Raw genomic sequence first — 27,992 nt, forward strand, 5'->3', positions numbered from 1 at the left:
CCTCCAGGGGATGTAGGCCAAGTTTATGTTCACGGTGAAAAAGGAGCTGACCTAAAGTTGCCTTGGTCTTGTTTCCTCAAATGACAGAGCTGGCCAGCTTTTAGTTCAAATCAGAAATCCAGGAGCATGTGCCCTGAGCACGAACCTGGGAATGCCTCGCTCCTACAGCGGCCACGGATGACGTGGCCTGCCATTCTAAAGGCCAGGGAGGATCTGCCACCTTCAAAGAGGAACTAAGAGGCGCACTTGGGAATGAAGGGACATACCGAGCGTTCGCAATAAGACAAACTGCATTCCCAGAGCAAAAGGTCTCTCCTCGTCTTCCACGGACCTAAGGGGAAGGGAAAGAAAGGAACATATCAAAATCATGGCCGTGAGAAAATGACTGTCAAATCAAACCTGCGTAGTGTAGGGCCAAGGGCCAGAGACACGCTTTGCCCAAGTGTTGAATGTTCTAGAATTATTAACCACAGCCCAGCAAGACTGCTGATGGCTGACCCAGTGACCGAAGGTGTCCCCAAGGAAGACACCCAAGAAAGTCCAATGGAGTCTAATCATTTCTGTATGAGTGCTGAGGGACAGGCCTCAGGGTCAGGGCTGAAAGTGCAGAGGTGGCTCTCACTGAACTTCCCAGATCAGTTCTGTTACATACAGAAGGCATTTTATCCAAATTACTACACTTATTCTCTCTTTGCCTGCACTTTCCTGTTGGTGTGTACACTGAAAATCACTCCCGTAATGCCTCAGGGAAAAGTAGAGAGAGAAAAGTTTTACAATAGACAGTCAAAAACAGCCCAGCCAGTGCAACTCAGTGGTTGAGTGTTGACCCAGGAACCAAGAGGTCATCTGTTCGATATCTCAGACAGGGTGCGTGCCCAGTTTTGTGGCTCAATTACCAGTAGGGGAGTGCAGGAGGCAGACAATCAATGATTCTTTCTCATCATTGATGTTTCTCTCTCTCCCTCTCCCTTCTTTTCTGAAATCAATAATATATATATATATATATATATATATATATATATATATATATATATATATATATATATATGTGTGTGTGTGTGTGTGTGTGTGTATATTTAACACACACATAGGGAACAAGTCAAAAATTAGAGAAAAACATGAATCCTTTCCAACCGCCTCATTTTTTCTTCTTTTCCTATAACTTATGCTCCAAATAATTCCCGCAGGGCAGGAAGATTTGAGACTCGTGAACTTTGTAATTATCCAAGATGAGAGGGTTCCTTTTCTGAAGTTTTGGGTTTGATGCCAGCTGGTGACCTGCCATGAACACTACAAATCAGGCAGTCATCGTCTGGCTGGCTGAACACCTCTGGCAGAATCAAAGGTCAAAGAATAACATTATTTCACATCTGTAGAATTAAAGGTCAAAGAGTAAGATCACGAGTGATTTGTATTATTTATGATGAAGTACCTTCGCCTTCCTATCCCATACGTGTGGGTTGTAGGTAGGGAGTGTAACATCCCCAAGGCCCGGGGCTCTCACCATCTTCCCCCAACTTCCTCACTCTCTCAGAGCGCTTGCCCAATGCGCACACGTAGTTGCCACTCCACACGTGTGTGCTGAGTGAACACCCCAGCAGGCCTTCTGTGTGCTGTCATCTACCCGCCAAGGAAGGAGTTGGCCAGGCAGCGTCTAACTCAGCATCTCATGCAGAAAACACAGGCAAGCAGCGCCAGGGCCCTGCCAAGAATGCCATCTCTGCAGCAGCTCCCCAGCAGGTGCCCAGCGTCTCCTGGGGGACAGAGGAGCCAGGGAGGAGATGAAAGGAGAAGCAGGACTCTGCTCCCTTTCCTGACTCCTCCCTGCACTGCAGCCCCAGCCCCGGGAGCTGCTGTGAGTGTGTCCTGGTTCTGCCGGCTGACCCCTCCTTCCTGTGCCCACCACGGTCTTTGCTGCAAATACCAACTGCCGGCTGGAATGTGCTAGTGCCAGGGTTCTGAATAGGAGTTCCATTGAGGTAACTTCCAGGTTCTCATAGAAGCAAAGAAGCCTCTATGCAGGATGGCAAAGAAAGCAACAGCGTGAACTGAAAAGTTACGTTTTCCAGTCTGCCCTTCCCTTGCTCAACTCCAGAAGTTTATACTGATCGTAACGGGAATGGAGTCAGCAGTTGGAGCAGCAGGCCCAGCAGCAGCGGCCAGAGGCCCTGGAGGTGGTGACTGTCTACGGGGCTGGGGTCCCTTTTCTGCCATAGGCAGCAGTGAGCAGCTTCACCGAAATGACTCCCTGCCTCCTCCGGAGCCTGGCTTCTTGCAGTGAACACGGTGACAGCTTCCAGCTCCCCAAGCAGAACCTTTACTACAGAATCTTCAGGAACCCAAGGCACCCTGAGAAGTTACACTGAACTACAGAAATAAAGCCCACCCGCCTAAAAAAGGTTCTAGAGAATGCAATGCCACAGCCTTCCTCTCCCTTCCTGACATGGCAGAACTCACTTCTCCCATGTTTGCCTGGCAAACAGCAGAGTGCTTTTCCTGCACCATCTCGTTTTGTTCCCCTCTGTGCACCTGACCCCGGTCCTGGGTCACGTGCTCCAGCAACTCGCTCAGCCTGTAACCCAGCGGAGAAGTTGAGTGCTGTTCTCACCTGAGCGTCACTATGATGGCTGATGGCTGGGCACACGCTGTGATGAAGGTGACGATGAAAAGAAACACTAAGAACGGGAAGAGGGTGTTACAGGCCCGTTTGCACTTCCCCGACACGGCATAGCCATTCTCGTTGAGATAGGTTTTGACGATGACCACGCGGACCTGGCTGCGCTGTCCCACGGTGGGCGGGGTGATCACCTGCCGGCTTTGGACACAGGCGCATTCCGTGTAATTCCTTATCTAAGGGACAGATAAGAGAGTTCAGTTAGTCAGGTGCAAATCAAAAGCAAAATTCAGCATCGGAACGTTAAGACAAAGTTTAGTTCCAATGCTCTCCAATAACTCCAGTGAGAGAGGGAGCGAGAGAGAGGGAGAAACATGGATGTGAGAGCAATCCATTGATTGGCTGCTTCCCATATGCACCCCAACCAGGGATCCAACCAGCAACCTAGGTAGGTGCCCTCACCAGGAATCCAACCTTTTGTTGCCCGGGACCAAACTGAGCCACCCAGCCAGGGCAACTCCAGTGTTTTTAAAAATGCAAAATGTTTGCTTGGGAATCTCTTCCGCATCGCTAACTATAGGGGTGCAAAGTGTGCATCCAATGACACAAAAATCCACTGGTCAAAACTGTTTAAGCTCCACTTTTCTAACAAGCTTTCTACACTCAACTCCAGGGCATTCATATTTCGTGCACCCATTTTTTTCAATTTTTTAAATTAAATTATTATCTGTGAACATATTTTACCATTGCCCCCCCCATATATACCCACCCTCCCCAGAGTTTTGTGTCCATTGGTTGTACTTGTATGCATGTATACAAGTCTTTCAGTTGATCTCTTATCTCCTCCAGATCTTCCTCCTCTCCCCGCTGTAATTTGACAGTCTGCTTGTTGCTTTACTGTCTCTATATCTATCTTCTGGTTCATCAGTTTATAATGTTCTTTATTATCCATAAATGAGTCAACTCTAGGGCATTCATATTTTGTTCACCCATTTTTTATTTTTTATTTTTTTGTCCTAATGAAAAGCAGCTTCCATTGCTCTTTAACACCTGGGCTCTTCAATACGAGACACCATCAAAAACGGGAACCGAGCCTTGCTTGTTTTATCTGCTTGTTTGCTTTTAACTTTATGGTGGACACTGTGCTCACCGGAGAACAAATCTGAGAGGCCCAGCACTCAACCTAGCGTAACCCTGAACTCAGAGCAGGGCCTGGAGTAGGTTATCTGTTATGTGAAAGCAGGTCATGCGTAAGGACTTCCGTTCCAATAATCATACGCATTGATAGCATGGGCTGTTTCGTTCAGCCAAGGGACTAAAAAGGTGTTTCGATGAAACAGCCAGTTAAGCGTCTTGCCTGTTATGTTGCTTTTACTGAATGGAGCTTAGCCGGATTCAGCACTGCTCAGTCATATGGAGAGGCCGTCAGAACGGACATGGAGATGGGACGCTCTGTGGCCGTCGGAGCTTGAGGACCGCTGGCCACTTTGGGAGAATGAGGGCTGCGCGCCAGGAGACTGGCTCCCTCCCCTGAAGGACTTCGCCACCAGGACAGACCTCTTGTCTCTCTCAACTTGGGGACACGTGGGAGCTCTCCCCGATCTTATCATGGGAAGCCAGCAACAGGGGTTCTCCATGTATTGCTCTAGTTTAAAACTCAGAAGCCAAACATGGCATTCCAGAAGCGTGCAGTCCATGGGATAAGCCCTTATCACCAGCCTCCTACAACCGGTTTTTATGCAAAGAATGAAACCAGGTTCGATAAGGAGCTGAGAAGAATATGAAAACCTTTCCCCACAGTATCACAGCCTATTTATAATTCACAGGGAAGGGAATTCTCAAAATAGCCTATTCTTGAACTGACAGAAATATCTTTACTCTGCGGGGGCGGGGGGGGGGGGGGGGACCAATAATCTATGAAAAATGCCACTGCTCATCCTCACTGACTCTCAGCAGGGAGGTACACTCCTGTCCTCTTCTGTCAGTGCCAGTGTGGGCATCTTGACCTTCAAATCCATCACAGGGGCCCTGTCAGAGGAACGCAGGAGAGGCCCAGCACTCAACCTCATCAAGTTGCACTGAGTTGGCAGCAAATGCAAAGCAGAAGAGAGCTGATGTAGAAGCAAAGGGCTATCCCCAGACATGCCAATCGTCGGGGGGTGGGGGGGAGGGGTAGAATAATGCATTGCATCATTTTCTCTCCTCAGGGTTCGTGTCAGGGGTGTTTTGTAGGTTATTTGAAGTTTCTTGAAAAGGGGAGACTGAAGTCATGTGTTTGTCTCTGACTTCTAGCACATCCTTTTCCCGGGATGTCAGATTAACCACAGGACAGAAATGTGTGACACAGACTCACCCCAGTGCTGAGATTGCCACTATTCACGCAGCCTGCCAGGCAGGGGTTAAAGTATGTAATTCCATCCGATCCACAGACGGGCTCGTACTCGTGTATCTTACAACCACAGTTAACGTTGCAGCTTCCAGTCAGGTTCCTGTGCGGCATGGTGAGAGAGGGGCTGAGAGAGAAAATAGGCAGATTGTGAACAACGTTTACTAAAATAAAACTGACAGGGAAGTGGTTGAGATTCAGTCATTTGCCCATTTTAGAGAAAACAGTCCTATTAAATCAAAGCTACGGCTCTGTTGATCATTATTGTTATAGCTTTAATACAAAACATAAAGGAAAATGTTACCATTTTCTGGTACCACAGGTTCAATCCTTTTGTATCAAATTATCCATCCTGTCTCACTTCTACCCTCCACCTCGGTGCTATGCACATGTTCCCAACATCTGGGCTCAGCAGTGCTAACCATGGACGCTTCATTCCACGCCAACAAATCTGGGCCTCAATCCCTTTAACTGTAAAATGGAGGAATTTTTGGGGGCCAAATCAATAACATCATTACGAGGGCATAAACATGGAATCCATCCATCACAGTTGTCAACTCAGGCTCCTTTGGCAAAAAAACACACAAAAACTTCCATTGTTCTAGAATAAATTATCAAAGAAAGCCATAGGACTCTGGGAAATCAAAAGGAAATGATTATTCAAAGGTGAGGAATCACATCCCTAGTTTGATTCCAATGATCTGAGAAGAAGGATGGAGCAGCCCCTTCCTCAGGAATGTCCAGATGTGGGCTCAGGCAAAGATGGTAGGTTTTGTTTTCTCGGGAGATCATGATGTCTGCGTCAAATAAGTAATACAATACATAAAGCTCTGATAAAATCAATTCAGGCAACAAATGCAAAAGGAAGAATAAGGCAAGTAAGGACACAGAGCCGCAGAGAGAAATGTGAGGAAATGGCTATGGAAGAGCAGAAGCAGCTGGTCCTATGGGAGACCCAGAAGAACGAAAGGGTCTGTAGTGCTCACACCCAGTGGGCTCTGTCCTTTGCTTTTGTGGCCACCATTTATAGGTGCCACCGATGACATACGCTCTCCAATTCATCTGTCCCTCTACTCATCCCCCATCCACGCAACCAACATTTTGGGACGCCTGCTCCATGCTCCAGGTATTATCTTCAATGACTATGTTGAGTAAGCACTGAGCCAGCACATAGCCCAGCCCAACCATATGTATGAATCTCTCAGCATGAAGATTTGTTTGTTCCAAGGCTTTTCTCCTGTGGCCTCTTTCATACTTTTATAACTGAGCCTTGAAATGTTAATGGAACAAGTTCATAGCAATGTTTAAACCTTATCAAGAAAGCCTTCGACACAATTTACCATAGCTACTAAGCTTTGGAAACAGCCTAAGTGCCCATCAGCAGGTGAGTGGGTTAAAGAATGGTGGTACCTCTACACAATGGAATACTATGCTGTGGTCAAAAAGGAGTTCTTACCATTTGCAACAGCGTGGATGGAACTGGAGAGCATTATGCTAAGTGAAATAAGTCAGTCAGAGAAAGATAAATACCACATGATTTCACTCATTTGTGGAATATAATGAACAACATAAACTGATGAACAAAAACAGATCCAGAGTCAGAGAAGCATCACTCAGACCGTCAAAACTCAGAGGGAAGGTAGGGGAAGGTGGGGGGAAGGTGGAGAGATCAACCAAAGGACTGTATGCATGCATATAAGCCTAACCAATGGACACAGACACCAGGGGGGTGAGGGCATGAGTCGGGGGTGGAGGAGACAATGGGGGGATAAGAACACATATGTAAAACCTTAATCAATAAAGAAAAAAAATCCTTCAAAAACGCAAAAGTCAAATAAACCCTGTTCTTCATTAATATCACTTCACTGAAGAAATTTTACATACAACTTTAATAGTATCATGTTCACAAACTCCTAGGATCATACAATTTTAAAATTTATATTTAAAATGTGATTTTTAACAATGTGATTTTTAGAGCAGTAGTTCTCCACAGGGAGAAACCTGCCCCCATTCTTATTGGTCACAACTGAGGGGATGCTATTGGCATCTAGTGGTAGAGGCTGGGACGCTACTAAATATTCCAGAATATACGGAGCAGCCCCTCGCCCACAACGAAGAATCAACTGGTTCCAATCTCAATAGTGCGAAGGCTGGGACACCCTGTCCTAGACCTACCACCACATGTTACAGGTGATACAGCAGAGGTTCAGAGAGGCCAAGCGATGTCCTACTAAGCCAAGTAGTCCTATGCCGACTGGTATCACGTGAAAAGTATTCTGTGTGCATTACTATTGTCTTCACTAGCTCCTCAATAACTTAATCACAAGCGTGGCCAAATAAAACAGCTTTTATATGCCTGCACACTTAGTCACTGAAACTGACAGACTTCAAAGCCAGACAGTGTGGTCATTATTATGCTATTTAGATGTTACAAGGAATTTCTTATTAATAGCGTGCCTTGTATTCATTTAGGACAGCCACAGACTCTTACACCTCTCCTTTATGGGCGGGTCCACTCAGAAGGAAAGAATCTAAAGATACCATCAACAGATGCTCAAAACACAGCGGCAACAGGAAGGCACAGTCCTGTGTCACCCTTGCGTGTGCTTGCTTTTCTCAGGGGATCATGGTGTCTGGTACCAATAAACGATACAATATGAAAAGCCTCAAGAGAATAAAAAAGGAAGCCGAAACCGGTTTGGCTCAGTGGATAGGGCGTCAGCCTGCGGACTGAAAGGTCCCGGGTTTGATTCCGGTCAAGGGCATGTACCTTGGTTGAGGGCACATCCCCAGTAGGGGGTGTGCAAGAGGCAGCTGACCGATGATTCTCTCTCATCGATGTTTCTAACTCTCTATCCCTCTCTCTTCCTCTTTGTAAAAAAATCAATAAAATATTTTTTTTAAAAAAAGGAAGACAAATTTAAATAACAATAAAAAGAAGTGGGCATTCCTGAAAAAGTCATGAGAGGAAAAGGCCACACTGGCACAAAAGAGCAAAGATGCCAACACAGTTAATCCACTTTGTACTGTGCTGATTTTAAAAATCACTTTTAACAATCACAATTATAGTTATGGTGCAAGTGGTTAACCCTGCGTAACATTGAGCAACCTCTCCTTCACCTGAAGTGAACCCATCGCGGGGTTGTAAAATGCACCAGGGCGGCAGCACGCCACACTTACCCCTGGGCAAAGGGACCTTCCCAATAAGGGAACGCACTTCTGACAAGTCAGCCTTCCAAACAAAAGGCTCATGTTCACTCAGAGTCAATGGGAGTATTCATTCCAAGTGAGGAACCAGGCCTCACTAATAAATGCCTTATAACTAACCGCATGGTTCAAGCTGCCAGCTTGAGAGTCACATGTGCTGTCTTACTATAAAATTCCTGGCAGAAAAGAACTAGAGAGAGGGCGTAGGTCTCTGAAATCAGCCAGCACAACCTCTTTAAAGAATGGGAAACTAAGACAGGTGTAATGACATGCCCCACAATCGCTGAGGTTCAAGAAAGACAGCCATAGGGAGATAACTAAACAGGAAAGCAAGACCACACTTGCTACACAACCGTATTAAACCAGTCACTCAAGGATCAATGTTTATTTAAAGTCATATACAATAATGAAACAGGTTGTGGTTTCATGTAAGTAAAAACCTTTGCCATAAGGTCAGTACAGCTCTCAAATCACAAACCCACACTGTGTCACTTAATACCAAGCCAAGACCTAAAGAACACTGCTAATCAAGTTTTTCAGTTGATTACAATTAAAGGAGAAGGATACCAGAACTCATGGATTTGGGTAATTCGGATATTTGTTTACATCAGGTCCTTACTAGTTTCAGCATCATTATGGGTAAGATGCCTGAGCAAAGATTGAAGCTAGACAGTCATCCTCCAAAGATGAATGGCTTTGCATCATCTAGAAGGGATGGGAGTAGAGACAAAACTAGCTTTTCTAGTGCACACTCAATGCTAAACACTGTGCTGGGACATACCAGAGCCTTTCCTTCATATAATCCTCAAAACCAAAGCTGCAAACATTTGTTTGAAATATTTGAATGCTGCAAATTAGAAATTGGGGGTGGGAGAAAGAGAAATCAACTTTTTTTATTTTCTATCCTCTGAGGTACAGTATTTTCATTTTCAACCATATGTGTCTTACTTTAACCATGCTTATAACCAGGTATGATTCATATTATCACCAATTTTATACATGAGGAAACCAGCACTCAACAATATCAGGTAAATTCTTACAAGGTCACGCAGTTAAAAAATGATGGCACCAGTACTTGCCTTTGAAAAGATTACAATTTTTGACAAAGAACTTTGAAGGGAGAGGAGAGAGAAATTCAAGGAGTTCATTCTTAGGATATCTGTTTACTCAAAAATGCAGACTCCAAGGTTGTCCCATCCGAAAAACAAGATTAGGGTGAGATTCAACACAACTGAAGAGAAAACATTTAATGGAAAAAGCATCATGGGGCATAGAAAAGGAAGCTGACCAGAGCCAAGCAAATGGACTGCTCAGCAAAGATGAGGGCCTGCTAAGATCGGGCTCACACATTTGTAACGAAGCCAATCAGCACAGTTACAGCATTTTTGCAGTCATGCTGAGAGTCCGGACTCGGTTGATTCAGGATTGGCGGTATTAAGCTTTGCCTTTAAAAAGGCTTGAGGCAACTTGCAGCGTAAAATCAAGTAAGACATGAAGTCAGTCTGCTTTCCATTCCTTCTGCGGATGCAGTAAAAGTAAGATGAAAAAGAATACACTAGCAAAGAGAAATGGAAAGAGCGCATGGACGGGTGTGAAGTAGGCAGATGCCTCCTTGGAGAGCAGCCAGCCTGCCCCATGGAACCTCCACAAGGCTCCAAGCTCAAAGTCAGCCGATGGGGCAGGGGGGACAGGGGGCGAAGGGAGCGTGTAGCTGAAAACCATGGGACTCGTTGGAGATCTAAGGGAGAAAGAGACTATCCCTGGGTGCTTCCATTTTCCTCTATTCACCCACCTCTATCCCTAATTGAGAACCCAAAAATTCACCAGAAAGCCCTTCTTTAAATAAATTGAAAGAAATTTTAAACCAAGCTTCTATTCTCAGTGTGAACAACTCAGAATAGAATTTTTTCAGTCTTGTATCAGAGGGAGGCAGGGCACATGACCATCACAATCATGACATAAATCGGCTCTCCCAGGATACTCACCCCGTTGTGTAAGGGATGTTGATGCCTCCGAGGTTAATGCTCTCACAGCCCACGATGAACAGGGTTGAAAAGCACAGTAGAGACACGCCACTGCAGATCATTGCTAGTTTTGCAGATTCTCTTGCACCAAGTTTCAATTTCTTTATGATGTAGCCTCCCAGGACAATGCCAACTCCAGCGCTAGGGACAATGATAACACCTGGAGAGAAGGGAAGGACAAGGTTAGCTTGGAGTAATTAATGCTATTGTTTTCCTTCTGTCTCTTTATTTTTTATCACCATGTACCCCTCCTAGACTCTCCTCCGACTCCACCCCATACACACACTCTTTACAATCTATTTGTTTTCTAAATACTGTTTCTATTTACTTATTAGTAGTAAGGTAAAGAATAAAAATACTATAATCAAAATTGGCAGTTATAATAACAGTCAGTGAGGATACAGCATAGAGAATATAGTCAATAATATTATAATAACTATAACAGGTGGGTGGGTACTAGATTTTTGGGGTGATCACTTCATAAGTTATAAAAAGGTCTAATCACTATATTGTACACCTGAAAATACAATATTGTATATCAACTGTCATTATTTTAAAAGAAAAAATTACTTTAAAAACTACTGTAATTAATAAATCTTCCAAGTGTGTGGTGTTATAGGATAATTTATTTTCAACACATGCAAACCAACAAAAGATTACTTTTCAGAATATTAAAAAAAAAAACTTTTATCAAGCAATAAAATAAAAACATGCAATCCATTAGAAAAGTAAGAAAATTTCTTCACTAAAGAGGAAATCTGGGTTCCTCATAAACACACATGGGGCTCCGCCTCATTAGTAAGAGGGAAATAGGAGTTTAAGTCACCTGAGGTACTGCTCCCCACCGATCACACCGTAACAATTTCAAAGTCTGACTCCCACGATCAGGGAAAGACACGGAGCAGTGGGCACTCTGGTGGGATGCAAACAGTGACCCCGACTTGAAAAACAGCCTGGCCTTTACCTGGTCGAGTTGAGGATATGCACACCCTTCGACAAACAATTCCATCCCTAGATCTACACCCTGAACAAACTGGCCAACACAGGGACCGAAAGAAGTGTACGAGAGATCTGAGGAAACGCAACAGCCAAACTCTGGAAATAAACCAGATGTCCATTAACAGCTACACAGCATGCAGTAAATGCACACCATGGAACACCACCCCGCAGCAGGACAAGTCGGAAGCCTAACTGCACATAACCATGTGGGTGAACGGTACAAACACACTGTTGAATGAAAGCAGCAAAAACACAACAGAATGTATGTGTGGTTGCAAATTTGTATAAAGTGCAGGAACAGCTACAATGAAATGATACTGTTTAGAAATGCATGGACTGGTAGTACAACTATGAAGAAACCCTGGAAGTAATTATCATAAAAGCCAGGGTAGTGGGGGGATGGGCGGGGTCCGGAGAGGACACAGGGGGCTCCTCGGGCACTGAAATCCTCCATTCCCTAACCTGGGGAACAGGTGCACATGTGATCACTTCATAATTATTCCTTATCTCTAAACTTTGTTGAATGCACTTCTCAATGCATTCTATTTTGCAATAAAAGTATTTTTAAATGGTCACAGTGCCTGCACCAAGAACCTTACAGTCTAAAACAGGACCAAACAAAAAAAATTCAGAACACATTAAAGGAATTCTATAAAGGGCAGGAAGAGCACAGGAGAGGAAACATCTGAGTTTCCCCTGGGAGAAATCAAGGAGGGCTCCACGGAAGTGGCAGGATTTGAGCCGACACTTGACTGATGAGATAGAACCTTTGAAATTTGAAAGATGAGACAGAATCTGTCCAATACACCAGCACAGAGAGACCATCCTACGCTAATGAACATGTGCAGAGGCGGGAGATAAAATTAAGGATTGAGCGCAGGCCACACAAGCTGGGAGTGTAGCATCAATGCAAGCTGCTGGGAAGTGGTGGGACACGGGGAGGAGAGGGAAGGCAGAGCGAGACCAGGAGAGGGACATGAACTCCCGGGAGTCAGGCTGCACCTCTGGGCAGTGAGACACCTCGGAGAATTCTGTGCTGGGGTCTGGCAGGCGGCAGGGGGGGTGGGGGGGGGGGGGTGTTACAAAGATAATGCCTGGCCCTGAGATGGACGACGGCTTAGATGGAGTCAGAACTAGAGCAAAGGGGTGGCCAGGAGGGTGACTGGAGAGAGCCATGATCAGATGGCGCAGTAAAGGACAGGGACAGAGAAAGCACGGCCCAGCCTGTGCGACGAGCGGCTAGAAATGCCTCGCACCGTGGCACGTGGGTCTTAGCTCAGAAAGACCTGAGCGGGGGCATTTGGGACAATAACACCTGTGGGGGACTTCACGGCACAGGCAGGATGTCCCAACAAGACTACACAAAACCGGAAGGGCCAGGGCCAGAGCCCCAGAAAGCACCAGTGTTAATGGGGATCCTATCTCACTCATTTCTGGATAATAGAGAACATTATAAACTGATGAACTAAAAGATAGATACAGAGACAGTAAAGCAACAAACAGACTGTCGAATTTCAGCAGGGAGGGGAGGGAGATATGGTGGAGATAAGAGATCAACCAAAGGACTTGTATGCGTGCACATAAGCAAAACCAATGGACACAAAACTCTGGGGGGGGGCATGTTTGGGAGTGGGGGAAAGGGCAATGGTAAGATATGTACACATATAATACCTTAATAAAATAATTTAAAATTTTTAAAAATGGGGATCATAAACAGATGATCCCACAAAGGACACTGAAAATGAGCAGCCCTGGTAGGGGAGAGGAAATCTAGAAAAGATGGGGGGGGAGGGGCAGGGAGCTTTGGCTTTGGATTCAGAAAGATTGGAATTCAAATCCTCATTCCACCTTTCGTAGCCATGTGATCACACATAAGCATACGCTTCCTCGCCAGCCTCTTCACTTCATCCTGAGATCTCCTTTCCACGTGGAGATGAAGCAGTCTGGCACTCTGTGCAGCACAGTACACCGTATCTTGTACACAATACACTGCAGTCATTGCCCTTACAGCTGTGCCTCAGAAACCAGGAAAGAGAGCTTCAGGGAGAAAGTGAAGAGTGCCAAGTGCCTCGGAGAAGTCCGAGAGGAAAGGCACTGAACTGAGACAACTACGCCCCTGGAGACACATCTTGGCAAGAACAAGGTTCAGGGCACCGTGAAGGCAGAAGCCGGACTGCAAAGGGTTGAGCAGTCAGCCATGAGGTTCAGGAGACCGGCCTTGGCACTGCCTCCCAGAGCTCTGGCTGAAAGAAAAAGAGGGGAATATGGGTCCACCAGTGGAGTGGGGACTGTCCGAGTCTTGTCTGATGCTAAGACCTGCAGAGGGCTAAAGCATATTGAACACAGAGAGCTGACAAAAAAAAAAAAAAAAAAAGAGAGAGAAGAAAAAAAAAAGAGGGAAGGAGAAAGCAGAGCAAAAAGGTGACTTCATAACAATGCAAGATTTGATTTTTTTTTTTAATGAAGAATTTAATGTTTTGTTATTAAACTTTCTTGTTTTCCTCCAAGGCCCCTACTTCACTGTATAAAAAGTAGCACCAGAAAACTCAGGATATTGCTAAGTGAAGATAGTATTGTTCATCATCTAGCAACTAACTGTAACAACTAACAACACTATTCTCCGCGGACAGTTAGTTCCAGGGGAAAGATCATGAAGTATTTTGACCCAAATCCAGAGACTGATGTAAGCAAGTTACAATGTTATATAAGGCGTAAGCTATAGGATATCTTAATACGTTAAGATAATATGTTATCCTTGAAATTCATAATTTATATAACTACATGGTACCATGGATGATTTCAGGAATTTTTAATTTTAGAACTGTAGTAGTCTTGCCTAAAAATCGTAGAGTATTGTGGGAACGATGCGTATCGTGTTTATTTGCAATCATTAAAAAGCTAAGGGGTGTTTTCTTCCAACAGCACATAGTTTCTTTTCCTACTGGTACTACTAAAAGTTGCTATTTGAAATCTTCTATCCAGCACCAATTGAAGACAACTATGCCAGATCAAGTTATTTCATACTACTCTATTCAGGGGGTTCCCTTTTCACTCCTCGGTAGAGTTTACGTATTTCTCACGTGCTTCTTCTCTCACTGGCTCATCTACTCTGAAGGGTGACTCTGTGTCATCTTGGTCAGCCAGCCATCCTCATCACCCCACCTGTTGACAAGTCCTGGCTTTTCTGTAAGAGTTGCGTTAACTACAGTCACGTCTCCTGCCAGAGGAGAATAAAGGGGGTTCACCAGCAGCTTTCACACTTTCCAAAGCACCAAACTCGTCTAGTTTGCTCAATGTTGTCCCAGTTTCAGGCAGACTACAGTAAACAACCCCTCCCGAAGCTTCCTGCGCAAAACTGCTGATTCCCACGGTTCCCATACCATTTTCTGTTGTAGTCCATTCATATTTCTCTGTGAACTGAGGGCTTTGGGGCTGGTGCGCAGCATCCGTGGGGCGCTGGCCTCAGGCTCCAGGAGAAGGAGCAGGCTGCAGACCCCGGGGGCTACTCGCTCTCCAATGCTGGGAGCGCCCTGTTCACAGGAGTGTGGGGTCCGCCACAACCCCTCAACCATCCCCCCAGATCCTTGAGAAGTGAGGAGAATGTGGGATTCCAAGTACAAGTGACCAGATCAGCCGGGATGGAGTGAGATCCCTGCCTCTGCCCTGGGAATGAGATGGGGGAGAGGCAAGGGGGAGGAGGGGGGTGAGAAGTCTCTGGGTGGGTAGGCAGTAGTTTTGCTGTTTCGTTATTCTCCCATTACTGTGGAGACATGGTGCAATATATGTTGCGACCAACCATCTGAAAAACATAGGAAAGGATGAAGGAACAAAAATCCACTGCTTACGTATTTCCTTCCAGATTTTTTTCCTTTAAGATCTGAGAGCATGCTGTCGATTTGGTTTCTTATAGCTTTGGTTTCTCTCTCTCTCTCTCTCTCTCTCTCTCTCTCTCTCTCTCTCTCTCTCTCTGTGTGTGTGTGTGTGTGTGTGTGTGTGTATGTGTGTGTTTCTGTACAAATTAAAAATAAAAGTAACTCCTAGAGGGAAGGGAGCCTGAGATAACCGCCGCAGGAGTGAAGAAGAGAGCACGCAACAGGAAAGCTGAGGGCAGGGCACGCGGGGAGCATGGCCATCCCGATGACACTGGACTCCAGAAGCCTGCAGCTGCGCCAGTGCACATGCGCGTAGGCAGGCTTGCTTCTGGAGCATCCAACCACCCACCGAAAGCAGACGCGGGGTGTTAGCTGTATCGAACCTATGAGCTCTGCCTGGCAACCAGTGTTCATCTTGTCATCCTCACCACAGTCCCGATTTTGTAGGATCCATCACGGCTTTGCACAGAGGAGGACACTGAAAGCTCGGAGATGTGACTTGACCAAGAGTGCGCACAAGGGAGGGGAGCTCTGAACAAAAACTGGGGTCTCTGGTTCCCATCTCTGTCCACGTCACCGCAGCAGCCTCCTGGATGCAGCAGGTCCGGAACCCCGCCCCCGAGAAACTGACCAGAGTCCTGCCTGGGCTTAGAGGAGCTGGTTACCAAAGTCTCCTCCTCACCAAGGAACGGGGCACATACTGTCCACACGATCAAGCGGGCAAAGCTTTACCTTTAGAAGGAAGATGGTGCACTGATATAATCCCTGTGTCAATGGAACAGTCACGGGCACTGTGCCAGGCCCCCAGGACAACAACAAAACACACCTCTACGCCCATCGCTGAGTCAGAGCCTACACGCAGTATCATTACTTCGACGATGCATCCTAATTAGTACTCAGCTCTTAAAAATAGGACATTTGTCATCAGTAAATATGAGGTTACATCAAACAGACTAAACACCCATTAAAGTCTTCTCCTGATGCCTCCTGTCATCTAAGTCTCACCACACCGTCAAAACAGAAGGCTTCTGACTGCTCACTCACACTAATCCCTACCTGGCTCAGATCCCTTCTGGAGTGAGAGACTCACAGGCTTCCTGTTCGAGTTCATGGCCTACAGGATGAAGGGGGAAGACTTGGGGCTGGGGAGCAAGGGGTGGGGAAAGATAGTATTATAGAGCGTCTCAGGGCCCTGCCTCAGGGGGGAAGCAGCTCTGGTAGTGTGGGGCTGGCTTATGGAGATCACGGCGGGGCTGGGAGTCACTTCCCCCACCTTCCACCCCACTATCTATCCCACATGTGTCAAACACAAGGCCCGCGGGCCAAATCCGTACCACCAGGCCTTGCAATGTGGCCCGCACCACGCTGTCATCACTGCACTCTGCTGCGTTTCCATCACAATGACAGTTTATGACTGTTCAGTAAACCATTCGGCCCGCGATTTAGGCTGGATTTTAGATTTTGGCCCCTTCTCTGATTGAGTTCGACACCCCTAATCTAGACCCACCCCAAGGCCCCCACCCCCTCGTGAAGAGAGGGAAATAGTGATGTGCGATGGGCTCTCCAGGCAGAAGCTGTCTCACTCAAATTCACCTCACTAACCAGTACTCTCCTTCCCTTCCCTCTGCTCCCAGGCCCCAGCCAGCCAACCCACCCTCTACTGCCTTCACTCCTCTGAGCTTCTGCGTCTGATCCACCTCCCTTCCAGGTTCTGCAGTCCCCAGCTTTCTGCTCCTCATGCCCTCTATGGCCTATACATGGGAGAGGCAACTACAGGAGGATATCCACGGACACTTCTGCTAGAGTATGAGGGAGAGAGGATGGGAACCAGGCTCAGAAAAATGGGAACGCCTGGACTAAGCCTGGGACCCACCTAAAATACAGGTGTTCGAGGAAAGAAGCTAATGCAACTCCACAATTTTTCTAAAAGACACATCCAGCTCAGAGCACGGGTGGTGTAGACAGATTCCCTGAGTTTGAAACTCAGCTCTGCCACCACCAAGCTGCATGTTTCTGAACATCCTCAGCCTTGGATTTTCTCATTTGTAAAATATGAGCAAGACTAGTGTCTTCCTCATGGGGTTATTAGGATTAAACAAGGCAAGACATATGAAGCACTCAAAACAGTGTCTGACCCATAGGACACACTCAGCAAATGTCAGCAATCATCACAGCAAGCATGAACATCAGTAGTCTCTGCCTAATATTGAGTTTAACATTTGCACAAAGAACTACACTGAGTGGCCAGATTATTATGATCTCTGAATGTATAATAATCTGGCCACTCAGTATAAATATAGATGATAGATAAAGATAAAGATATAGATATAGATATAGATATAGATATAGATATAGATTCAGATATATAGATATATAGATATATGTAGATATATTAGAGGCCTGGTACATGAATTTGTGCATGGCTGAGGTCCGGCCAGCCTGGCCAGGGGGAGTAGACATGGACGATTGGCCAGCCTGTCTGCTGGTCAAACTCCTGGTCAAGCGGACAATTTGCATATTAGCCTTTTATTATATAGAATATACACTGAGTGGCCAGATTATTATGTGTTCAGAGATCATAATAATCTGGCTACTCAGTGTATAGCATAATTATAATTAGGCAAATTTCAATACACTATTTAATCTATAGAATTGAATGAAGCTATAACTAATGGTCTAACATAGACCCCTATGTTCTTTAATATGCAAACTCCTATTTGATATTTAGCTACTATGAGTCTTAAACACATAAACCTCTGTTAGCTATTTAGCTACTGTGTGTACATATCTGAATCTAAAGAACTCATTGCTGCATTAATTCCTAAAAAGTCTGCTTTCCAGTTAGAAATATTTTCTCTTCTTATTTATCAAAGCAAATTGACCTGTCAATTGTCCGACTTCCGTTCTTTCTTTTATGTCATGTATTATTATAACACTCATTGAACATTTTACCCCAGAGTCACGCTATTGCTCGCCTTTGTAAAGAGTGGTTGCATGGAGCCCAGAAGTCTTTACGAAAAATGATATTCAGTGAATTGCCAAATATTAAAGCTAATGGAGGACTTTTTCCTCTTCACTCCAATTTTTGTCAATAGACATTATGTGCTTCAGTGAACCCATAAAACATCCCATGCTTACTGCATGATTTGGAGCAAAGAAAAATCTTCGACTGAAGGAGAGGTGGGGAAATTTGGGTGACTCTCTTATTATTAAGAATGTTTTATGGAGAAAAGTGAGGAAAACAAGGGGGGAAAAAAAAAAAATGAAAGACTGTTTTAAGTCCAGGGAAAAACTGTGCTGGCAGCTGTTGCTATCATTAACAAAACAACAGTGTGCTCGTGGGTCCCAGAGCTAACCTTGTCATGGGGTCTGCATTGTGTTTACTTCTCTGTCTTTCCTGATAGACCGTAATGTCCCGTACACAGTAGGTATGTTATCTTTATTCTTCATACCTTTTGAGCACTTGCCAGGTCATGGTAAATGTAGGGCTGAATGATATAATTTACTGCATAAAATCTTCAAACAACTTATTCATTTTGGTCTTCACATATTCCTTGAACTGGGCTATATCTCATTTTACAAACAGAATATTGGAAGATCTAATTTGGGGTGAAAGCTTGCTAAAATTCATTTAAAACTGGCAGGCTAGATTGGTGCCTGGAAAAATATCACTGTTATCAAAGTTCTGAATTGAACATTATTAGCAAAAGCTTGACAGCCAACCTACTAAAGGTGGCAAAGTGTGTGATGTCTGTAGTCCCCCGACGCTTCCACTCGGCCGTGAAATCACCATGGTGCAGAGGGTGAATTAAGTTCACGTGGAATGATTCTCAGACTCTTAGCTGTCCTCATGATCTTTTCTCTAAATTCACTGACCCTTGCTCTGTATTCCAACCCAAAGTTTTCCTTCATGAAGCTGAAAATAGATGACTTGCCAACCCAAGACTATGAATCACTAAGAAATATCACTGTAAGCTGCTATGACTTTCAAGTTCTGCTGCCTCTTTTGGGGAAGGTGGCTAGGCACTGGAAGGGGAGAGAATATGAGTGGATATTCTCTCACTCCCTTCCTCCCCCTTTCCCTCTCTCTCTCTTGCACACCCCCACACAGAGATGTTAAGGATATGCCAGATTGTGTGATAACTATCATACTCTGCATATAGTATCTGATTTAATTCTCAAACTTGTAAGGACTTTGAGTTGCTCTGAAATCAGAATGTATCCTACAATTAACTGTCTCAGGGAGAAACCAAGATGGAGGCATAGGTGAACACCTGAACTTGCTGCCTCGCACAACCACTTCAAAACTACAACTAAAAGACAAAACGGACATCATCCAAAACCACAGGAAGGCCGGGACCGGTTTAGCTCAATGGATAGAGCGTCGGCTTGGGGACTGAAGGGACCCGGGTTCGATTCCGGTCAAGGGCATGTACCTTGGTTGCGGGCATATCCCCAGTAGGGGGTGTGCAAGAGGCAACTGATCGATGACTCTCTCTCATCGATGTTTCTAACTCTCTATCTCTCTCCCTTCCTCTCTGTACAAAATCAATAAAATATATTTTAAAAACAAAAACCCACAGGAAGGCTGGCTGAGTGGAAATTCTACAACTATAAGGGAAGAGAGAGACACACTGAAACTCAGAGGAGGTGCAGAAGTGAAGTGTGGAGGTACAAAGGCACTCGCACACAAAGGGCTGGCAACAGAGAACGTGGTTGTCTTTCTCAATCAGGAGGGAGACAAAAGCTCCTGACTGCTCTGAACTCCAATTCCACGTGAGACTCTAGGGACCCAGACTCATATGGAGAGAAACTGGATTGTCTGGCAGCAGGCGGAAGTCAAGGGTGGCTTTCTCTCTGAGGTGCTTGCAATGATTACCTTGGCACACTGAGACCTGGGGGCCTCTTAGGGCAGGACTGAAGGTCAGCCATGGCTGTTTGCTCCACCCTGTTGATTCCCTGAGACCCCACCCCACCTAAGTTGTACACAGAGGCTTTTGTGTATGAATGGCTTGGCTCTTTGCAATCTAAAATTACCTAACAAACTGCAGCTGAGTCAGAGAGCCCCAGAACTTCCAAAAGAAGGCCCAAGGCCCCAAAGAAGCTTGCATTGCTTCACAGATGGGCCTCATCTGGGCACCTCCAAATTCCAAACAAAAAGGAATCTGCAAATCTCTCTGTAACTCCTGCTGATGGCCTCAGGCAGAGGCTAAATTAGCACCTTCTTGGAGATCTAAGAGCCAGTGTACCCAGTGGTCAGAGTGGGACCATTCAGATTACAACTTCTCCAATCCATTAGGGACACACTCAATGGGCAGCTCAGTGAGCACCAAAGCCCCACTGAAGCAAGTCTTGCCTCATAAGGGTGTCTCTAGCATAGAATTTCTCCCATCATAGATACAGCTGAGCCTCACAGCCAATTGGCCTGGAGGGTCAATTCCTCCCAGTGATACCAACAACAATCACGGCTTAACTACAACAAGACTGTGCACACAGCCCACAAAGGAATGCACCAAGAGTGTCCACCTCAGGTAACTGGGGAGGCTGAGCCACTGGGCCCTATTGGACACCGAGCACACAAAGCCACTCTATCAACATAGGGAAGCAGCCAAAATGTGGAGACAAAAAATCAGGTCACAAATGACAGAAATGGAGGAAAGCAAACTACTGAATATAGAGTTTAAAACCATGATTATAAGGTTTTTCACGAATCTTCTAGAAACCGCTGATAAATTTAGTGAGACCCTTGAGGATATAAAAAAGGACCAACTAGAAATTAAGCATACACTGACTGAAATAAAGAATAATATACAGAGATCCAACAGCAGACTAGATGATCGCAAGAATTAAGTCAAAGATTTGAAATTCAAAGAAGCAAAAAACACCCAACCAAAAAAGGAAAAAGAATCCACAAATATGAAGATAGTGTAAGGAGCCTCTGGGACAACTTCAAGAATACCAACATCAGAATTATGGGAGTGCCAGAAGAACAGATATTGAAAACCTTTTTGAAAAAATAATAACAGAAAACTTCCCCTACCTGGTGAAAGAAATAGACTTAAAAGTCCAGGAAGCACACAGAACCCCAAACAAAAGGAATCCAAAGAGGACCACACCAAGATACATCATAATTAAAATGCCAAGAGCAAAAGACAAAGAGAGAATATTAAAAACAGCAAGAGAAAAACAGTTAATTACCTACAAGGAAGTACCCATACGATTGTATGTCGATTTCTCAACAGAAACTATGCAGGCCAGAAGGGAGTGGCAAAAAATATTCAAGGTGATGAATAGCAAGAACCTACAACCAAGATTATTCTACCCAGCACAGCCATCATTCAGATTTGAAGGGCAGATAAAGAGCTTCACAGATAAGAAAAAGCTAAAGGAGTTCATCACCACCAACCCAGTATTATATGAAATGCTGAAAGGTATTCTTAAGAAGATGAAGAAGCCAAAACCTGTTTGGCTCAGTGGATAAAGCTTCGGCCTGTGGACTGAAAGGTCCCAGGTTTGATTCCAGTTGGGGGCATGTACCTTGGTTGCAGGCACATCTCCAGTAGGGGGTGTGCAAGAGGCAGCTGATAGATGTTTCTCTCTCATCGATGTTTCTGACTCTCTTTCCCTCTCTCTTCCTTTATGTAAAAAATCAATAAAATATATTTTAAAAAAAGAAGATGAAGAAGAAAAACGTAAAGATAAAAATTATGAACAACAGCCGAAACCGGTTTGGCTCAGTGGATAGAGCGTTGGCCTGTGGACTGAAAGGTCCCAGGTTTGATTCCGGTCAAGGGCATGTACCTTGGTTGTGGGCACATCCCCAGTAGGGGCTGTGCAGGAGGCAGTTGATCAATGATTCTCTCTCATCGATGTTTCTAATTCTCTATCCCTCTCTCTTCCTCTCTGTAAAAAAAATCAATAAAATCTATATTTTTTTAAATTATGAACAACAAATACATATCAATAAGTGAATCTAAAAATCAAGTGAATAAAAAAATCTGATGAACAGAATAAACTGGTGAATATAACAGAATCAGGGCATAGAAAGGTAGTGGACTGACAATTCTCAGAGGGAAAAGAGTGTGAGGGGTGTGGGAAGAGACTGGACAAAAATCGTATGTACGCCTATGGATGAGGACAGTGGTAAGGGCAGAGGCTGGGGTGGGAACCGGGTGGAGTGGAGCTATGGGGGGAAAAGTAGGAACAATTGTAATAATCTGAACAATAAAGATTTATTTTAAAAAAAATTTTAACTGCCACCTGAAAAAAAAAAAAATAATGTCTCCACTCTGTGTCATAATCTAATTAAAAGCATTTTTTTTCTCTCATCATAATTCAAAATTATAGTGCATCTCACAATGGATGATGTCTTCGAGTGGGAAGAGCATAGCATTCTCTCCACTTCCCAGATGAGGAAACAACGAGTGGCAGAGCAGGGCAACGAACTCATGTTTGTTTCACTTTTCTGAGGACTATGCTTCTAATCTGATGATACAAAATCAACATTTTTCTGTCACCCGGGTAAATTATTTTACACTTTCCCACTTTCCCTTGAAAACATTTTCTTATAGGAAATGAATATCAATTACTGCCAGAGGGAAATAGGAGAAGAGACTACTATAAAAATTCAAACCTTGAAGCTAGAAAAATGTAATGGCCTGGGAATAGGCAGCATAGTAAGAATACACTTTCACTAACAATACATAGACCCACAAAATATCGCAAAAGTACAGCATATCTTTTTCTCTTTCCTATTTCTCAGAAATGCCTTCACAAACAATGAAGGAGGTGTAGCATTAGAAGTCATTTATGGTAGCTTTTTAATAATTCACTGGCTGTTTGAAGACCGCGAACAGACTATTTCTTCAAGTCCATATTATTGCACAGCACAGCACTAAGTCAAATTGCAAAGGAGGCATGGCAACGTCTAGAACGTGGACCGGATTAGGAGAGGCAGCCTATTCCATCGTCACAGCTCCCAGGACCCCCAGAGAAGCCCCGGGCCCTTAAGGAGAATGTGCAGGGAGTTCCTTGAGGAATTCTCCGGAAGCAGCTAGCCTCACCCCGGGCTGTTGCAGACAGCCCGTCTCAAGCCATGCCCCTCTCTAGTTTCAGAGCAGGCACAGTGCCAGAAGACCCCCAGCCACACCTCCTGTGAAGTCCCCCTGACAACCACAGGGTGACTCAGAGGGACCATGGGCACTAAGGAGGGGGAGAGAGAGAGAGAGAGAGAGAGAGAGAGAGAGAGAGAGAGAGAGAGAGAGAGAGAGAGAGAGAGAGAGAGAGAGAGAGAAGCGCGAGCTGCGAAACTGCTAGCCCGGCCTTGCAGAGATCACCCATCAGGGCTTTCAGAGGAATTACACACTTCTCAAACCTTAGCCACCCTCTCTTCATCCTGGAGATCGCAATCTGAAACTCATATTTCATTCCTCCTTGGGCAAATGGGTCTCACTCACCCAGAATAACACTATCTTCAACTCTGCCAACACAGGGAGGCACTATGCGGTGGGAGAGAGAAATCTGAGAACCTCAACCTCGAAGAGTCAAGGTCTGGGCATCACCGAACGAAAGGTAGTAAAAAGGTGCATTCAACAGAGCAAACAACCACACCTTTCATTTCAGGTTCCTGCAGAGCTCTGGCTGAAATACTACCGGAGACGCAACTGCCGAGCTGTGTCATGCAAAGAATCCAAAAATCAAATCAATATTCCCTCTTTTGCAGCTTAGAAACCTACAAGAGGTTTCTGCATCCGGGCGGCAGGACCACGGAGGGCGCAGCAATGCGCAGTGATGAAATGCAAAAACCAGAGCGTTGGCTTCCGTTTGCACTGGCCCTGCCTGGGAAACAAGGTGAAACCGCAAGAGCTTTAAGCAAGCTGCTGCTGACGGAGGGGGCATGGGACCCTTGCAGAGGAAATTTTATAGGAGAATAATGGGAGCTTATTAATGTTTTCAATGAACAAAATAAGCTGCAAACTAAGACCTGGGTATTGAGATACAGGTCTTGGTTTCCTACAGACGTGGCCAGTGCCAAGTGCAAAACCCTCTTTGGAGGCCCGTCAGGCGAGATCCATTTTCTGTCAGCAGTTCTCAACTTCTCCCCTTTCCAATGTTGTCCAAACCCAGCAGCTCACAAGCTTCCCCATCTCCCATTGAGACAGTGTCATCCTGTCCACTAATAGCTGAGCCCAAAAAGCCCCACAGATATCCTCCACACTGAGATAAGGAAACAGATGTTTACAACGATGTATTGGGGGGTAGGGGAATTTTGGTACAAACGTCTACACACCTAACCTGTACTGGTTAGAATGATGTTGCCCCAGAAGGGCCAGGTGGAAATTTTGCTCATTAAAAACCTGGTTAATCCTTCCAAATTTATAGCAAGGACCAGAGTAGCCACTTAATAAAATAGTCAACTCGCTAATAGAATATGTTTCTTTTTTTTTTTAATTGACAGCTTGATTGAGCTATAAGTCACGTATCACACAATTCACCTACTTAAATAAGTGTGTAATTCAATCTTTTACTACATGCACAGATAAGCAACCATCACCACAATCACCTTTAGAACATTTTCAGCATGCCTGGAAAAACCCTGTATTCACAGGTATCACACCCATTTCCTCTCAACACCCTCCCGCAGGCCTAGACAACCACTAATCTATTTCTAGTCTCTACAGACTTGCCTGTTCTAGACATTTCATATAATGGAGGCATGTAATACCTCTGAGTGGCTTGTCATATAACACAGTATTTTCAAGGTTCATCCATGTTGTAGAACGCATTGAAGCTTCCTTCCTATTTATGCCCAAGTAATAACCCATTATACTGATTACCACCTTTTATTTATCCATTCATCAGTTTATGGACATTTGGGTTGTTTCCATTTGGGGCTATTATGAGTAACATTGGTATGAATATGCATGTACAACTTTTTAACGGAGACACATGTGTTTATTTCTCTTAGCTATCGATATATGCTGAGATAGAAGTGGAATGTCTGGATTGTATGGCAAGTCTATGCTTAAGGAAGGGCCAAACTGTTTTTTCCAAAGCAGCTGCATCATTTGACATTCCTACCAGCAGAGTGTGAGGGTTCCAACTTCTCCATGTCTTTGCCAGCACTTTTTATCACAGATAGTATCTGGTTATAGTCATGCATGAGGGTGGGAAGTGGCACCTCAATGTGGTTTCAATTTGCATTTCCTTGATATCTAATGAGGCTGAGCATCTCTTCGAGTGACCACTGTATATCCTCTTCAGAGAAATGTCTGTTCAGATCCTCCGTCCATTTCTTAATTGGGGTATTTGTTTATTATTGGGTTGTAAAAATTCTTTATATAATCTAGATTAAGTTTCTTATTAGAAACATCTTTTGCAAACATTTTCTCCCACTCTGCGCTGGTTGTGGGTTTTTTACTTCTTTGATGGTGTCCTTTGATGTACTAAAGTTTTAATTTTGATGAAATCCAAGGGGGTTTTGTTTTTATTTTTGTTTTGTTTTTTTTGTATTGGTTGTATTGTCTAATCCAAGGTCACAAAGATTTATGCCTACATTTATTTCTAAGAGTATTATAATTTTAGCTCTTACATTAAGGGCTTTGGTCCATTTTGAGATCATTTTTTATAATTGAGCTAAAGTTCACTTTGTGTTGTTTACAAGTGTGTTGTTAAGTATAACTTCCAAAAAAGTTATAAAGATACATAATTTTTAAAACATATATTTAACTTAGTAGAAAACATTTATTGAGAAATTACTGTGTTTTGGGCCCTGTATTAGACTCTGGAACTACATGGTGAAGAGAAATGATAAAAATTCATACCCACATTGAATTTACAATCTACTGGGGAGAAACAGACAATAAATAAACCAATGACTAGGAAAATTATACTGACTATTAGAAGGAGAAAAACACTCCAGAGAAAATTCTTCAATCCCTCAAGGAAAAGCAGGAGTGCTGGGAGAGGAGTGGCATTGTCAAAGGAGGAATGCTGGGTTAGGTCTCAATGACAAGTGGCCATTTGAGCAAAAAGTTGGAGAAAAGGTAGTGAAGCTTGCACAGGAGATAAAATACATGCCAGTTACACACTGATTTCATCTACTCGTTAAAGAAGGGGCCAAGGGCCATTTGGATATCTATAACATCATTCACAAGCCGTACAAAATTATCAACTTAAGAATCAGCCTGTTATATTTGGTCAAACATGTAATTAACTCACCCCTAATGCCTTGCCAGGGCCAGACCAAATGACTTCAAGGGCTTTATAAAGCCCTCAGACTAGACGCTTCCCACCCTTGCTTACTGAGAGACAAGAGTATTAAAGGTCAGAACATTTTATAAGTAGAAGAAAATTAAAAACTAATTAACCTCCTTCTCTGAAGGAGATAACTTAAGCCAGAAAAGCTAAGAACTTAGGGAAAGATGTCACCAAAAGGAAGACACATGCTGAATACTGAGGAAGTAGCTGATGCCTTAGACCAGTGTTTCCCAAAGTGTGGTACGTGTACCCCCAGGGGTACGGGAAGAGTTTGGTGGGGGTATGTGTTGCACCAAAGTTTGGTGGGGATATGCACTGCACCGTGCTTAGCTGCGCCTAATTCTACGTTCTCATGAGTACGAGGGGTACTCAGCGTTACGAAAATTATAGAAGGGGTACACATATGTCAAAAGTTTGGGAAACACTGCTTAGACAACCGGGCTGGAACCAAAAGCAACCATTTGGGTGTTCTACTTTTGCTTACATCACATTGGCCACATTGGGAAACTGACAGACTAAAAAAGACTATCCTTCAGGCACAGTTCAGGTTTCAGCCTGTTCAAGCAAGAAATAACTGTGGTATAGTATTTAGCAACACGTGTGCTAGTGTTTATTAACATTTTCAAAATTATTCCCACATCATAAGAAAATTGTTTGGATTTTCTATTTGTTTGTTTGTTATCCTAAAATCAGAATCTGGAAGGGTACTGTGGCAGAGATTGTTACTTATACCCTGATGACTACTCTTCTTTCTTCTAGAGCAGGAGTGGACAAGATTTTTTTTTTTTTAATAAATGGCCATATTGTAAATATTTCCCACTTTGTGGGCCAGACAGTGCCTGTTGCAACTGCTGTTGTAGTGCTAGTGTAGTCATGGAGTTGTGTAAACAATTGGGCATGACTGTTTCAATAATATTTGATTTATAATAAGCAGCAGCAGGTTAAATTTGGCCCAACACCCCTATTCTAGAGTAAGAACCTGGTTTATGGCCACGTGAAATGCAGACTACATTTTCCAGAATTCCATGCAGCTATATGTGGCCGTGTGGTAAGGTCTGGCCAAAGTGAGGTAAGCAAAAGTAGAACACCCATCCATGCTTTTCTTCTTTCTATCATCCTGCTGCTGGGAATGCAAAAAGCCATGGAACCTGCTGGACCTCTCCATTGGACCATGAGGACAAGAGTCCATGATGGAGCAGAAACAGCCCTGTGCTGCCTAATTACAGACTTTTTGTGAAGAACAAATAATCATCTATTTTTGCTTAGGCCTCCGTTACTTTGAGTCTCTAATATTCTCAAAAATATGCACAATGTAACTCTAAATTAGCACAGATATCATCTCTTCAACTCCCTCATATTATAGATGAGCAAAGGAAAAAAAAATACACACACACACATATATGTGTGTGTGATTCAGTGGTTGAACACCAGAAGGTCGCAGTTCAATTATCAGGCAGGACACATGCCCAGGTTGTGGGCTTGATCCCCAGTGTGGGGCATACAGGAGGCAGCCAATCAATGATTCTCTCTCATCATTGATGCTTCTATCTTTCTCTCTCCCTCCCCTTTCCTCTCTGAACTCAATATTTTTTTAAAAGAGAGAGGGGGAAAGATGCACACATAAAAAACAC

At 44.3% G+C, this 27,992-nt stretch overlaps 1 protein-coding gene and 1 long non-coding RNA gene across 3 annotated transcripts in view; one reads left to right on the plus strand and one right to left on the minus strand.

Annotated features, from left to right (window-relative positions):
* Positions 1–27,937, plus strand: LOC123652312. Its single transcript, XR_006741588.1, has 2 exons — positions 1–841; positions 27,796–27,937. It is a non-coding gene; the product is annotated as an uncharacterized LOC123652312 (long non-coding RNA).
* The window catches only part of SLCO5A1 (solute carrier organic anion transporter family member 5A1), a 92,575-nt gene that overhangs the window by 4,689 nt on the left and 59,894 nt on the right, over positions 1–27,992 (minus strand). For both annotated transcript variants that reach the window (XM_036437106.2, XM_036437105.2), the window contains 4 exons: positions 10,193–10,391; positions 4,968–5,127; positions 2,609–2,850; positions 267–331 (listed from right to left, as the gene is read on the minus strand). In XM_036437106.2, coding sequence (XP_036292999.1) covers positions 267–331; positions 2,609–2,850; positions 4,968–5,127; positions 10,193–10,391 — 666 coding nt within the window. The remainder of the gene's footprint in view (positions 1–266; positions 332–2,608; positions 2,851–4,967; positions 5,128–10,192; positions 10,392–27,992) is intronic.

Source organism: Pipistrellus kuhlii, unplaced genomic scaffold, assembly GCF_014108245.1.
Source record: "Pipistrellus kuhlii isolate mPipKuh1 unplaced genomic scaffold, mPipKuh1.p scaffold_m20_p_14, whole genome shotgun sequence".
In the NCBI taxonomy this organism is placed as follows: domain Eukaryota; kingdom Metazoa; phylum Chordata; class Mammalia; order Chiroptera; family Vespertilionidae; genus Pipistrellus; species Pipistrellus kuhlii.